The 15,021-nt window shown below is 42.5% G+C and overlaps 1 protein-coding gene across 2 annotated transcripts; it reads right to left on the bottom strand.

The window, feature by feature from the left end:
- Positions 1-2,401: 2,401 nt before the first annotated feature.
- LOC131666794 (neprilysin-1-like) lies at positions 2,402-13,549 on the bottom strand. Of its 2 annotated transcripts, XM_058939720.1 has the most exons (13): positions 12,677-13,549; positions 11,931-12,156; positions 8,575-8,613; positions 8,195-8,440; positions 7,145-7,353; positions 6,228-6,407; positions 5,616-5,827; positions 4,849-5,065; positions 4,042-4,224; positions 3,788-3,950; positions 3,164-3,480; positions 2,618-2,886; positions 2,402-2,541 (listed from the first exon to the last, which is right to left on the bottom strand). In XM_058939720.1, exons 1-13 carry the CDS (start codon positions 12,788-12,790, stop codon positions 2,538-2,540), a joined length of 2,379 nt encoding a protein of 792 aa, XP_058795703.1. In that variant the 5' UTR covers positions 12,791-13,549; the 3' UTR covers positions 2,402-2,537. The 2 variants fall into 2 exon arrangements, with proteins under 2 accessions (XP_058795703.1, XP_058795705.1); XM_058939722.1 differs by lacking the exon at positions 11,931-12,156 and having other exon boundaries at positions 12,677-12,808.
- Between the last annotated feature and the right edge of the window lie 1,472 nt (positions 13,550-15,021).

Here is a 15,021-nt window from a genome sequence, read left to right as displayed (position 1 = left end):
ACACCGGCGACATTGTGAATGAGCAATGTTACAAATGATACGCCATTGTTTTGTGCATTGCGCGCTCTATACCGCGGTCGTTTCTCTAATTGTTTCCTTCGCTAATTATGCATACCGATACCAACCGCGGACAAAACAAAAGTATAGTAATGGTTTGCTTTTTTGCGTAAGCTTTTTGCAGGAAGTAACGAAGCGAGGCAATTAGGGAAGCGTTCAAAACTGTTGGCAGAAAAACCGAACGGGGAAAAGCGCTAAAATAGACTGACGATCGACCGATGCGACGCGTACTATTTTATCCCCCACAGTTGTACATGTAAACACACACGCCCATATACGATTTACCTATGTAACAGCTAAGTTGCACCCAGGACTTGGACGCTCCTTCACTCTATACTTCCGTTACGGAAAATACAAAGTGTTCCTGAACTTGCACGCGAGCGTTTCCAAGAAAATACTAAGTCCTGGTGCTTCTTAATCTGCTCACACAGAGAAAGACGAGAAAGATATATACGTTGTAAGATTTGCCAGTCTATATATTATACAAGCACTCGCGACAACAAACTCGATGAGGTCCAAAAACTTTTCAGTTGTTGAGATGCTCTAGAAGTCTTGAGAAGTATTATTATTTTGATAAAAAATGGCAGAGGGAAAATAATAACGAATTAACCTGCAAATTGTAAATTTTTAAAGTTGATAGATATTTATTTTGGAAAAATGAGAAAAGAACGGGAGAGAAGAAAACGTTGACTATTGAAAGATATTAAAGAAAACAAAGAAACAAACAAACAAACAAACAAACAAAACGCTACCTTGAATGAAATCTTTGTGGACGTTGTCGATTTTGCCAGTGCCCCAGGTTGTATGTACATAATAATAATAATATAATAATAATAATAATAATAATAATAATAATAATAATAATAATAATAATAATAATAATAATAATAATGATTAATATAATTATAAATATGAAGCTAATTAACGGAGGAATAAAAAAGACAAACTATAGACAACGGAATCGATGGATTGTATACATGACAGAAAGAGCGTGTGTCGCGTGGTGTAGTAGGCGAGATGACAAACAAAAAATAAACAAATAACCATGTAAATAGCAAATTAGAGGATGTGTACGTAAAAGAGAGAGAGCAAGGAGGGCTTGTGGCTAATTGAGAAAAACACATATAGACACGCATAGTGTACAATAAAAAATAGCTAACGTTTCGTTTTTCTTGGTAACAAATAATAAACAAACGAGGATGATTTGCGTTGGCTCTCTCGTGTCGCAGGAAACAGCCTAATATAACTAATTAATGAAACCTTTTTTCTCATTTCCTTCGCACACACGAGAGACAATTTAAAAATGACGACGACCCTCCTGTCCCTCTTTTTTGCAAGTGTCTGTAAATAATGAATACAAACGATGAATGACGAAAAACGTCTTTGAAAGCAAGAAAAAAGAAAAGGGATCGAGAAGAAACGATAAAGGATTGTGGAAATCGTGCGCCAACGATTCTGAAATGAGTGCATTAGATATTGAACACTGCGCTGCGAGAGGAACAAAGAGCGAGAGAGTGTGTGAGCGTGTGCTGAAAATATCAGTTTCGTGTTCGATTATCCCCTTCGGTTTCTTCTTCCTTCTCTTAGTCGACTCTAACGACGATTAGTTACTATAAATTAAATAATTGTTATCGCTTATTAATGATTAATTATTAATTATTATTATTGACTATTATTACTATTAATAGCAATTATGAACATGATTGTATTATTGTATATTACCGAGCGATTAGTTGTCTCCCGTTGAAACGTGCAATATGTACAAAGCGTAAGAAGCGACCGAGTGAAAGTGTGTAAGCGAGCAGGTCAAAGAGAGACAAACAGTTGTGAACGAGTGCGCTAACAGCAAGCTAACAGCTAATATGTACGAAATAGAAGAGAGCCGCGCACTAAAGCTTGCGATTGTAGACGGGAGAGGCATTGTAAAGGGAAGGAAGTAAGGAAGGAGGCGCGATTCGTCATTTTTTTGTGCGGTATATAGAGAGTGGGAAGCGAGCCTTCTGTCTGTTGTATAGTACTTTTATTTCCACCTTTTTTTACATAAAAACAAGCAAGATCGGCATGGACCATGCTAATTGTATGGATGATATGTTCCAATACTAGAGTAAATCTCTCAACAAATGCATAACATCGCTCTAATTTTATTTATTTACTTTCCTCCAATTCCTTTTCTCCCAACAATCGAACAAAACAAATACGGATTTACCAATTCACTCGCCATATACTAACTTGGGATATAATAACTCGGTTCATTGTTTTGTTGTTTCAACGACAAAACGACAGAATACAGCGAACATCTAAGTTTTTTAGCGAACTCTTTGAGTCGTATGTAGTTGCGTTCCCGCGCGGCTCATTCATTTCAATTCTCTCTTCAGCGAGAATCTGCTCAAATCAATTCATTTGATTTTCTTGTTGTTGACGATGATGATTCAGAAACTTGTAGCTTCTTTCGTTTTCTTTGGCACGTCGCAAAGCCTGCATTACCTGCAAAACGATGATTATTACGTCGAAGAAAGGTTCGATTGCGTTTTTCTCTCTGTTTCAAAGTTTCTTCACTAACCAGACGTTGCACTTGCGCGTGGGATTCATAGGCGAGCCTTTAGGGCAATTGTAGGCCTTGGCGAAGTCGTCGCTGTTGGATAGCGGTCCAAGGACCCTGACAAAGCCCGGCGAGTGCACGCTGCTGCGTATCTTGGTGAGCGCATCCTCGGGTCTCATCGTGCCGCACCAGATTTGCGCGTAATTCAGGAAAAACAACTGGTCGTGCGTCAAGTTGACGCCTGGGAGCACTGGCTCCTCGCCGTGCACTCTCACCCACTTCCTGTAAGCCTGCACGTAGCAATTTTCATTAGAGTATTTATCAAGTTTTTTCAATAAGGAAACAGTCAAGAGGAGAGCAGCTGATGTTTCGTAGAGTGAAATGTTAATTGAATAACAGCAGCGGGCCAGCAAAACGCAATTCAAGTTTCACCTTGTCCATCGCTTTACGGTTATCGGTCAACCGACGAGCAGTGGAAATTCAATAAACTCATGAATTATAGAACTGAATTAGCATCGATCAGAGAAACTTGGATGGCGTGCTAAAGAGCTTACCTGAAAAGCTTACCTGAAAAGCTTGCTTCAGGCCACCATTGTCGGCGATATTCTCGCCTTGAGTCATACGTCCGTCGACGTACTGATCGACTTCTTGCACCTTGTACCTCGAGTACTGGTCGACGATACATTGAGCGCGTTCGCGAAAAGCTCGTATAGTGGCGTTGTTCCACCACTGCAGCAGGTTGCCGTCTTTGTCGAATTGGCGCCCTTTGTCGTCGAAGCCGTGCGTTATCTCGTGGCCGATCACCACGCCGATACCACCGTAGTTGAGCGATTTCGGAAAGTGCTTGGAGTAGAACAGTGGCTGTAGAATTCCCGCTGGAAACACTGTGCAAAATTCGATATTTCGAGCTCTAACCCTATCGTATTATTACACGTAGTTCTCGTTGACGGATCGTTGACGGATTTTTAACTCCACTAATTCCATCGCTTCCCAACGCTATTCGACCAAACGTCCGTGTGCACTTGAAAGCATTAATAAGAACGCGCGTGAGGTGCGCGCTGCAAAACACACGAGTGTTTGATCGCACACTGGATTGTTCTGCTCAAAAATTATGCGAAAAAGCGTGAAAAATAGGAGCCGCGCGAAAAGGAATCTATCGAAAAAACTTGCGTCACGTATACGCGCATATACCTATGTCATTTTTATTAGGATTGTAGAAAGCGTTGACAACTGCAGGCTCCGTCGACCATTTGTCTTTGTCCACGGGCTGCCGCCACTTTTGCAAGTTATGGTACGCGTCGTATTTCAGCACGGCGAAGATGTTTTTGAGAAATTGATCTTCCGTGACATTCAACTGCACGGAAAAAAGGAAAACAGGCGTTGCTTGAAAGACCAGCCAAGTCGATAGTTGTGATTGTCAGATCGTAAAAAGATGCGTGGAATACCGTTACGTATTCTTTGGACAGTTCGACCGGATCCTGAAGGAATTCCGGATAGCCTATTCTCTCGTTCATGGAGTCAGCTTTGATCTTGGCAACGGTCCTGGTTTCGTCGTCCATCCATTGATTCTCGGCGAGCAGCTCGTTGAAAGCTTCGCGCAGCGTCCGTATCATCTCCACCGCAGTGTCCTGTTGGTCCAAGTAGCAGTCCGCGTAAGACTTATCGGCCTCGTGGTCGCGTCACCCGCGTCACCGTGTACGGGCCGCCGAGCCTCCTTCGTATTTTATTATTTATTTTTTGTCGCGCTCGATCTTTCCAAGGCTTCTCCACTCTACACGCATTTATATATAGCATGGCAGTCGTGCGACGCGTTGTTACGGCCATAGACTCTTGCGCACAGCCAGCCGAGTGCTACGAAAATTGCTTCGACTTTGTTAGCATGGATGTACTTACACGCTCTCACGTGTAGCCTGCGAACGCTCGCTGCCCAACCAGAAACGTCCATCGGCCAAGACAGTTCGTTCGTAACGAGTGTCACGAGACTGTATTGTACGTTTTAATTGCGATCGTAGAACCCTTAAATATAGAAATAAATCGAGCTGTCGTGGTAGAAAACAGGCAAAATGTCGGACAAAACTTTGTCGGCGCTCGTTGGCGCTAATAAGCTGTAAGAGGCGAGGGCGCCTCCATTTACAGGCCAACGTCGGCCAAAAGCAAGCAAGCAAGCAAGCAAGCAAGCAAGCAAGCAAGCAAGCAAGCGCGGACTCCTCGGAAAGCTCGAGCGCGAACGAAAGCAGCAAAAACCGGCTCACCTTGCTCTCCTGATTGAAGTTCTCGCGGATAAAGAGGGCGCCGACGGCCATACCCAGCTTCTTGTTGGTCCACTCGACGCATCGCGACCAGCGCACTCGCTCTCTCAATATGCCAAGCAGAATCTTCTTGAATTCGATGCGCTTCGACTCGTACTCGTCGATCATGTGCGGCATTACCGACATCACCAATCTCCACAGGATATAGTTGTGCAATGTCCTGTGTGCGTTGTTGCATGCAAAAATACAATGGTGCACGTGGCGTTTCGTTTGCAGGTGCATTCGCTGCTTTTTCGCCTCGTTTCAAACTTGTACAATTGCCATCGGGGTTCGTTTGATTGGTTACACCAGCGTATTCCGAATAAACTGTTTGATTAATTTACGCGAGATCAAAGCTCAAAGCCGATTATATACCAAAAGAACGTTCGAGTTAATTAGTTGGAACGAATGATTTCAACTGCGCAACTACGAGCTCACGACGTGATTCGAGTTATCCAATATCACGTTGGCAATAACTTTTTTCGCTCGTTAGCTCCGTCGGATTCACGCGCGTATCGATTAATGCCCGCCGCACATTACGGCAAATGTTCGATAACGAGGATGTACACGCATCCGATTAAAGCAACGACGATTCATTGGGTATGGGCAATCGTTTGAGCCAGCAATCGGCCGCTTAAAAAAACTCGAATCGCCCCAATCCGACTCCTTTTGCCTTATAAATGTTATTATCCATTCAAATCAGCGAAACTACCATTGCAAAATTAACGTACCTTTTGGGCGTCCTCTGAATTATATGACCCATACGGATGAAATACGGCATGGCATAAGAGACAACGGGTTCAACATCCGTGATCGGCGAAACAAGGAACTTCTCGAGATAAGCTCGCCATCGCAGTTGCGGTACTTCGCGTTCCAATTCTCGAAGCGTCAATTTTCGGTAAATCGATGAGGTATCGTGTCGATCTGCTTCGGGCAAGGAAGCCTGTTCAAAAAAAGAAATTGTCGCCAAGCATAAGCGAAAATGACGTCGAATAGTAATTATACACGCTCGAACTCGAGAGAGAGAGAGAGAGAGAGAGAGAGAGAGAGAGAGAGAGAGCCACGCAATTTCAATGCATTTTCGTTTTAATTGACTTTGATTCTCAATCAATCGACGGGGCGCGCTGTTTGTGGAAAATGTCTGCAATTAAAATGTCAAATTTTTAGCTTTTCAAATCTGATTTCTCCATCGCCTGCGGATGAATTGAACTTCGAGCGCGCCTGCAAACTTTATTTATTATGAAATATTAATATATATGTATGTATATTTTCTCGAGCGCGGAAAATTCATGCTTCTCTTGTGAACTCGATGTGTAAATATGTTATATTTTAATACTCCGTACATTGGCGAGTTCCTTCTCTAGATCGATAACTCGATCACATTCCAGCGGTGCGTTTTCCGGATCAGCACCCAAAAGCACAGCAATGTCCAACATGTAATGGCGATAAGCTGCTAGTTGTATCTCGCTACTTTTCTTCAGGTAGTAATCACGACTTGGTAAGGCCAACTGCATCTGGTCGAGCTACAATGTTTAATTATACCACTTATCGGACAATCTTTTTTCATTTTCAGACTTTTCGTTCTCTAATAACAGTTAAAATTTACATTTTGCCACGACAACTTTCATGCAGTAATGTCTGTATTGTACACTGATGAAAATAAAAAAATAGGTATGCAATGAGAAAATGTAAATCAACGCATTTCCGTTGTTCGGTTAATTTGAAAGAAATAGTCGTATCTCCGCCAATGAGCCTAATTATTACCGTTCGCGAAAATTTTAATGAAAACAGTGTATTTTCGGCAATATGGATCCATAGTACAAGAGCCATTTCAATTTGAGCATCCGCGGAATTAGTATTCATTTCACAGACGTACAAGTACAGAAGGTACAAACAGAACATTTCGTTGTTGATAACGCTGTTTTAACATCGCGAAATGCAGCATTATTGCGATGTGAAACTCAAATTAAATCATCCGAAACATGAAATTGCGTTTAATACCCGGAAAAGATACTCGTAAAAGTTTGGAGGTGTGAAGTGAAATTAATTAATCGTGCAAAAAATAACTTGTAATCCATTGAAAAGTGATGCGAAATTTTTGGAAATAAAAAGTTATCGAAAGTGTCGGTGATAAAGTTAGATATGCAACAAAAACTTGGGCGTTGATGAAAAGAAGAGGTTCGACAGCAACGTCAAATGCGACGAAATGCGCATTAAATGAGCCCTAGTCTTTGGCTAAGGTCTTACTTTGCCGGCGCACCTGGAGAATGTTCGACGAGGAGTTCTTGTCGTCGGGTCCAACCCATTGTTCGAGTAGTACGCCCTCGTTGAATTCACCACGCAGCCGGCCAAGTAGATCTTCCAATGGATAGACGGGCTCTTGCCACTTGTCGCCCTCGACCATTGGCCAACCGCCGAACGAACGTAATATCTGCCTCAAAGGCTCATCTCCAATCTCACGGATTTTAGCTGCACCAACGAGGACAGATTTTTCAATGTGGCGAGCTTTTTCAATCGAAATTCGCTTCAATTGGAAATTGCGAATATTTAATTGATAGGTATTTCACGTAACTTTTCCTACATTATCTTATTTTATTTTAAATCAGCAATAAACGTCTATGCAAAAGACTCGACTTTTTCGCGGTAATTGTCTTATATGAAAGGATAATTAATTTAACGTAAAAAAACTGCATTACTTTTAAAACTAGAGTAAGGCTACCCTAGTAAATGAAAATTTAATGCGACTCCGAGTATCTCTTTCAAGCTCGTATATTGAATCATACAATATTATTTCCGTTAGATTATTTCGTGCCATGCTAAAGCCAACGAAATGATATTACATTACAAAAGAATTGGGTTATATTTGGCATGGCAACTGCGATCCGCATCTCTCTCTTCGCGAAATGATCAAATCAAAGAAACGCATTCCTTTTATCAAAAGCCATTTTCAAAGTCGACTGGTCTTGCGAGTTAAGTTGGATCTACAATTAGAATTCATGCATATGTAAGCTTTTGTTGTCCGATGCTAAGACGATTACAGGCAGTTCCATTTTAATGCGTCCACCTTATGGCGTAAATACGGCGATAAGAAAGGTACAAGAGCTAACGCGACCGATGAAATCATTGGTGAACACGTGTTAAGTAGAAGAAAGTCTCCTCCTGAAAATGGCCGTTGAAAAGACACCGATAATAAGACGAGACGAAGTAAACGATCAGATCAATTTTGTTACAAAATACAATAAAACAGAGACTGTTATGCAATCGCGCTTCGTTTTCGTGACTTTCGTTTAATGCTTTCCATTGTACCCACGGATGTCCATGCAGGACTTGTAGAACAATTTGGCCTTGAGGGTGGCATTGTTGTCACGATGATCAGGTTGCTCCTCTAAAAGTCTTTTGAGGATGACTTGCAGCTGATCAGACAACACCTCGAACGTTGACACTGAGCTGCGATCCTCTGGTATTACGTGCAGCTTGTTCCACGTGCCACAAGCGTATTGGAAAAAATCCGTGCACGGCGCCGCTGTTCTGTCCATCGCCGACAGTAAGCTCGCCGCTGTGTTGTGCACATTTAACGAGTTGTTCCAGTTAATCGCATGCGCTATTTCGTATTGGCTCGAACGCGCGATTTTTTTTATTTCAAGCGACTCTAATAACTTTATAAAAAATAATGGCACTTGGATTTTTTACCTGTTCGTACGCACTCTTCCGTCAAACAAACGTTCAGATCTGTAACACAGTAAATTATAGTATCAAATGAAAAATTTGCTTGAGATTCCAAATCAAATTCATATTGCGATTATACATCCAGTTACTAATTGAATCGTTAAAAGAGGATCAAAATAATCAATTATACAGATGAACAAGGTCATTCGGTTATTACATTGAAATGTGAATACAGCGCATTTGAAATCGATTTCGAATAATTGAAATTTTGTGTTTTTACGATAACATCACTTTTCCATCGAATCGTTCGACATGTTTAAAGTCTTTGAGGCGGGGTCTGCGGTAAAAGCTGCTTAAAAGTTAATTAATTAGTGCACTTCGTGCATTTCGTCGGTCTGAGTCCACTTTAGACTGTTCATCGAGTGGCTAACTTTTAACAAATTGCATTTCCAACAATCATACCGCGCACGGCTAAGTGCTCGGATGCTAGTTTAAACTTTGTCAATGTGGTTATAACTTGAGCAACGCGTTCGACAATCGACCGATAACAAGTGCGATCCGAACCTCGCAAGCAGCACAATCCGTTGAGAAGGAAGATAATCTCTCGCGGTGCATGCGTGTTACATCGTCAAACTGCGCGTTCAACGAAATAGCCGATCGGAAGGTGAAATCGAGTGAGAGCTGTCGGATGGTAGTCGGTTCATTTGAAGGACAGAGTGCTCTCGTGTTTGTCGCTGCCGAGGGAAGTGTGATGTGTGCCGGAAAAAACCAACTAGACTACGAAGTCGTCACCGTTATTGAATTTTCGCGACCCCATCACAAGCAACGATCTTTCTCCCGTGCATTTTCCAGTTTTGCCAACGCTTCCGAATGAAAACACTATCGTCACTTTTTCATCGAGTTCTCTTTCTTTGATGCCGAAAGGTCAACGCTGTTTCCTGTATTCCTGTGGCGTTACGCGATTCACTCGCCCGAACATGTTTTTAGCTATACAACTTGCAATTTTATTAATTGCTAGTGCGGACAACCAGTTGATTTGTTCGTGAGTACAATGCCAGGCCATATTATTCGAAGCTACTGGTAAGTGCTTGAAAGTAAAAAAATTAAACGGTTTTCACGTTTGAAACATAAACATTAAAGATTCGTATCGTAATTAACGAAAATTTTGCTCGCAAAGAAACTCTTCTTTTACCGCGCGCTTACTTTATTCACGCGCGAGTGCGCGGATTACAAATTGCTTATTCAATTCAACTACTGTGGTAATTAACCAGGTTACTTTAATTTTTACATAGTTCGCAAGCTGCCTTCGAACCAATTTTCCGATCTTCTGAATACGCCTGGCGATTCAGAATTGGTATGCTAGTACCGTTTGAATCCATAGAATTAATTGAATCTTTGCAACTGCGCTCCAAATGTACTCATGCTAATTTATTCGAAATAATTCAGTTGGACATAAAACTTGGTTAGAAAATTAGAAACGTATGTAGCAATATTTGCGTCAAAGCATTATGCATGAAGTTAGACAAATTGTGATTTACATAATTGCCTTAAGGCAGCCGTAGAGAGCTACCAAGAGCGGTTGAATTGGCCAAAGACGCACAAGAGCACACCTAATATTGACATTTAAAAAACGTCAAATTAAAACAACGACGCGAAACATCCACACAGAATAAAGTATTTATTGAAAACGAGCCGAGCTTCGTATATCGTATACGAGGTATCTCGAAACTGGATGCATTGCAAATTGATGAACAGGAAATTTGAGTGAATTTAGAATGGAATTCTAATGTTATTATAACTGTAGAACTGTGAAAGTACGAGCAATTGAATAAATTAACACGCTAACGTAGCGTGGCTCTACGGACTATTCAACAATTCAATTCCTGACTAAACTTAGTGGCAGATACACTGGCGAAATTTGAGCAAGGCGGGAACAACGTGCTCCATTGTCTGAGACGGCATCAAAGGAAATTTCGATTTTTCCACCCAGAAAGGCTTGATGGAGTAGCATCCAGGCTACGCGCAGTTCGCGTCTGTGACAATGCCGATTTTGGTATGCACACGTGCACAGGACGTGACCCCGCAAACTTGGTTAGTGCAGCCTCCCAATATCATTGGTAGCAGTGTGCGCGGGGCCATAACTTCGCTATAATGTGGCGACTGCTCTCGCGGTGTACGCGCGGCACGTTCGTTCCGTCAATTTTTAAAAGAAATTACGCGTCGCGGGCTTGCAGACGAGATTATATTTTTCGTTCCCTTGAATAAGACCGTCGCGAGAATGACTCGTTGCCTCCCCCCTCTCGGGAGATTGCCAGATTAAAGTTTCAATTCGGTGCACACCGGACAATTTGCAATCTTTCCCGCTGGCAAATGGCTATTTTAAACACGCGTACATCACGCTCGGGGTTATTTTCGTGTGCTATAGGGGATGAAATTCAGCGCGCAGCTTTGAATTTCCACCGAGTAGCGCGCTAAATGTTTTGATGCTTTGCACACGAGGAAAAATCTAATTTTCGCAGTGAACCCGTCGGTGCTCCGGTATTGCAGAATTGATTGATTTTATACTTGCTTGCGCGTTACGCATAACTGCGACGGATGGCGAACGATCAAAACGATACTTACAAAAGAGCTTTTATTTCAAAAATAAGCTTGGATCTTGAAAGCCAAGTAATTTTTGCAGTTGAACGCGAAAAGGAAGACAAGACACTCTTGATGGAGTGTGGAACTCACCGCGTGCTTGGAAAATGTTGAGCGAAAAAACTGGTAAATGAAGATAAGCAGCGGACGTAAAACTTGTCGTTGTATTAAAAAAATACAATGAAACGAACCAAGGAAAATTATTAATAGATCGTACAACGTTTCAGAACTGAAAATATGCCTTGTCCGCTGTAGCGCGCTTTGAACAAGAAGGGATTCTCCGATAGAATTGGAAAAACCTATCGATAGAATTGAGGTACGTGCTCTTCCGAACACTTTATTTTGAGCTGTGAATCGACTTCAATGAAATGAATATCGGCACACGCTTGTACATTCTGTATTCTAAAACTATGAAATTCGAAGGAAGTCGCTCGAAGAACGTTCAATTGTTTTTTCGTCAGATCGATCGTCGATGAGCGACAGCGTTACGATCATTGAAAAGTAATTACGAGCCATCGTTGATCCAGCGGATCGGGCGGATTAAGTTACGCGCGCTCATAGCTATTATAGCATCGAAGAGAAGAAAGTCAATCAGCCTTTCAGCTAGATTGAAAGAAGCAGGCGATAAAACTGAACAATCGAACCATCGAACCATCGAAGTGGGTTCGTTTTTCAAGCTATCGCTCAAGTGAAATAAGAATATCGGAGATGAGAGGAAAGAAAGGAACTAAAAATGCACTCACGCGACTCTTGAGCGCACTCTCTCGACGTATTTATACTGAAGAGAAAACCAAAGATACACAGAGCCAAGAGTGCAATAACGAGGATGCTGATAAGTTGCTGCTTGCTTGTAGGTCCCCTGCGACGTTGTGAAGTTATAGAGGCTGCTCTCGCGAAGCTACCCATCGGCCGTCTGCCGTTCGATCTCACGATGTCCGTCGTCGTCGAGCCACTCCTACCGTAATTCACCTGACAACACATTTTTCAAACATATCTTTCTCTTCTTCTTTTCATTCGAGTCTATATAGTAAAAGTAAATTGCCAAGATGATCGCCATTATTTTTCTTATGCGAGATAAACGCGTAAAAAGCCGCGTAAAAAGAAAAAGAAAAAGAAAAACAACGGTAATTTTTGTTCTTCTTAAAATGCAAATGTGACGTATGGCAGCGAGCTTTTGTCCCGAGTGAGTAAATGGCTGCTGAAGCGTTCGAATTGCAAGTCTTGGCGATTCTTCAACAGTTTGAATCTCCGTAAAACTTGGTTTTTATGGAAAGTCCTTTGTGATTTCTTTACGACTGCCGCGCTTTCAAGTTTTATCACGTCGAAGCATTGTCCCTCATTGTATATTAAACCAATTTTTCGCGAGACCATTGGAAAATTATTCGGAGATTTTATTGTTGCTTGCGGATTTTCATTTTTGAAAATTGATTGGAATATGAACGACGGAGAGCGATCGATAAAATTTGAGAGTGTGAAATTCAAACGGTACCTGTAGCGAAGCTGGCATGACATCGGCACTGTCGCTCGTAGCCAGCTCGCCCTGTTCGCTAATAATCGGCGAGCGCAGGTAGCCGTTGTTGCCCTCCGTCGATTTAGAGATCATGGTTTGCCGGCGGTCGCCTGCTTCCTCTTCAAAAGTCTCTGCTCGACGGACGGGACAACTGTCCCAATGCCATAGTAGGCAGGAAGCAACGAGCTGGCACGCGAGCTTGGCTGAGAGGCTGCGGAGAGGCGACCGGCCGGCCCCAGCGAGGCTCGCTGCTCGACTGTGCTCCGTGCGCGAGTTTGAGCCGCGGCGGCGTTGCCCGCCGGCGCCGCCGCGCTGCGAGAGCGCCACACCGTGCCACCGCCGCCACCGAGGGGGATGCCGAGGGGGATGCCGAGGGGATGCCGAGGAGCAGCCGAGGGCGCGTGCCAGCGCCTCCGCAATCTCACCTTTGCCGCCAGTCCGCCGACGGCCCCTTCCGCCCTCTCCGACGGTGCATGTTTCCCAGCGCGTTCAGCGGGACGTGGCCATATCGCCGGTACTCCGCTGCGCGCGACCGTCTGTTGCTATTTTCTTGGCGTCTCGCTCGCACTGACGGCCAAAGGGCGCATCTCGCTACCTATGTTGTCGCTTTCGTACTCTCGCGTTGTTGGCTTGCTGCCTACAGATCGATAAACGCGCACGCGCCTTTCCACCAGCTAACAACTTGCCGCCTGCCCTTCCCCCTTCCCGTCGCAAGCTCTGCCTCGTGCTGTACGCGCACGGATCTGACCGCCAAAATTCGCCTTTTGTGCGCTGCAAGCGCGCCACGCTCTTCCCGCTCGATCGTGCTTTCGTCCTTATCTTTGACTGCGTTGACCGCGAGGTAGTTTTCCTCCTGAAAAGACGTTCACCGCTGTCCATGCCCGTCTCCTCTCCTAAACAGACCCTTTTATTCGTCAGACTTAGAAAATTATTAGACTGTGCGTCAAGTTTCATTGGTAGAACGAACGAGACTGCGAAGACTGCGACAGCGTCTGTTGACATTTCTGTTTTACGAGTTTCAATCCATCTTTTAACTATCCACTTAAAAACATGCCACATTCTTTTCGCTGGTCAATCAGTGCTTCTTCGACACGAGCCTTAGGCTAATACATCTTTTAAATCGATTTTTCAATCGGACTACTTTGAAAAAAGCTGTAAATACTTCAAAAAAAAACTCGGTACTTTTGATTGTTACTAAAAAAGAAATAATGTAGGATTTCGTTCGATCACATGTTATCGAAGCTACAATAAATGATTGATTTTATTCTTTTAGTAACGATTAATACGATATTTTTCGTCAATTTTTTTTTTAATAGGGTCAAGGCAATATGGGAAAAACTATTAAAAAAGAAGGAATAGCAAGGCGAAAAGCGTTGAAGTGGGTGTCAAATGTTATTATCGACCAGCAAAGGGAATTGTTAGTTTTTTTAAATTCAATTTAATTTTTTTCTATTTTTATGGTAACATTTCGCTAGTCTGCTCAGTTTTTCATATTGTAGAGTAATTATAAGAAATTGTATCAGTCTATATTATGTTGCTATGCGACGTCTAACGTAAAAGCAAACACGTGCAAACAAGACTGTTTGGATAATAGATCGATCGAACCATTTATAAACGCCAAGTTAGATTTTACAATACTTCGTGTTATCGATTTTATTTGGAAAACACATTTCCTCGGCATTTACAGGTTTCCTTTAATTTAATTATATCGAAGGAAATTTGAGTAAAAAATAATTTTGCTCTCCCTGTCACATTTCGGATTTTGAACTACATGGAGATGTTTATTGCAAATAAACACGTGCATTAAATATTGGAGATAGATGATTGAAATGACAAAAAGTTCTATACGAAGAAACAGTTCCTTTAAAACTTCGAGCTACAGCAGTATATAGATAGATAAAACAATAACAACAAACTCGACTTTGACAGAATGAGGTCGAGAGAAACGATGGCTCGGCTCATCAAAAAAGTTGAAATTCTATAAATTGTATATTCTGTTAAGATTGTTAGCCTGAAACAGCCCTTGAACTCTTTGAAAATGACGTGAATTTTTTGGATGCTGATTATCGGATCGCTCCTAATGAGTTGATCAGCATAAGAGCTCACTGTGCGTAATTTTCCTTGAAATTTTACCGTTGTCGTTTCCTAGGGCCGAGTACCTCAACTGCCACGTGAAAATTTCTTGTCCCAAATCGCTCTTGAGAATGTCGACGCGATCTTCAAGTCTAGCAATCAAACGTTCCGTCAGTCAGTGGGGCACCCGATTTGATTAGTTCCGGGGAAGAAACGAGCTGTGCAACGCTGCACACCATGTTCCGACAGAG

The sequence above is a fragment of the Phymastichus coffea genome, unplaced genomic scaffold, assembly GCF_024137745.1.
Source record: "Phymastichus coffea isolate CEN01 unplaced genomic scaffold, Cenicafe_Pcof_1.1 PCOF00061, whole genome shotgun sequence".
Classification (NCBI taxonomy): domain Eukaryota; kingdom Metazoa; phylum Arthropoda; class Insecta; order Hymenoptera; family Eulophidae; genus Phymastichus; species Phymastichus coffea.
This window is presented reverse-complemented; position numbering and strand designations above follow the sequence as displayed.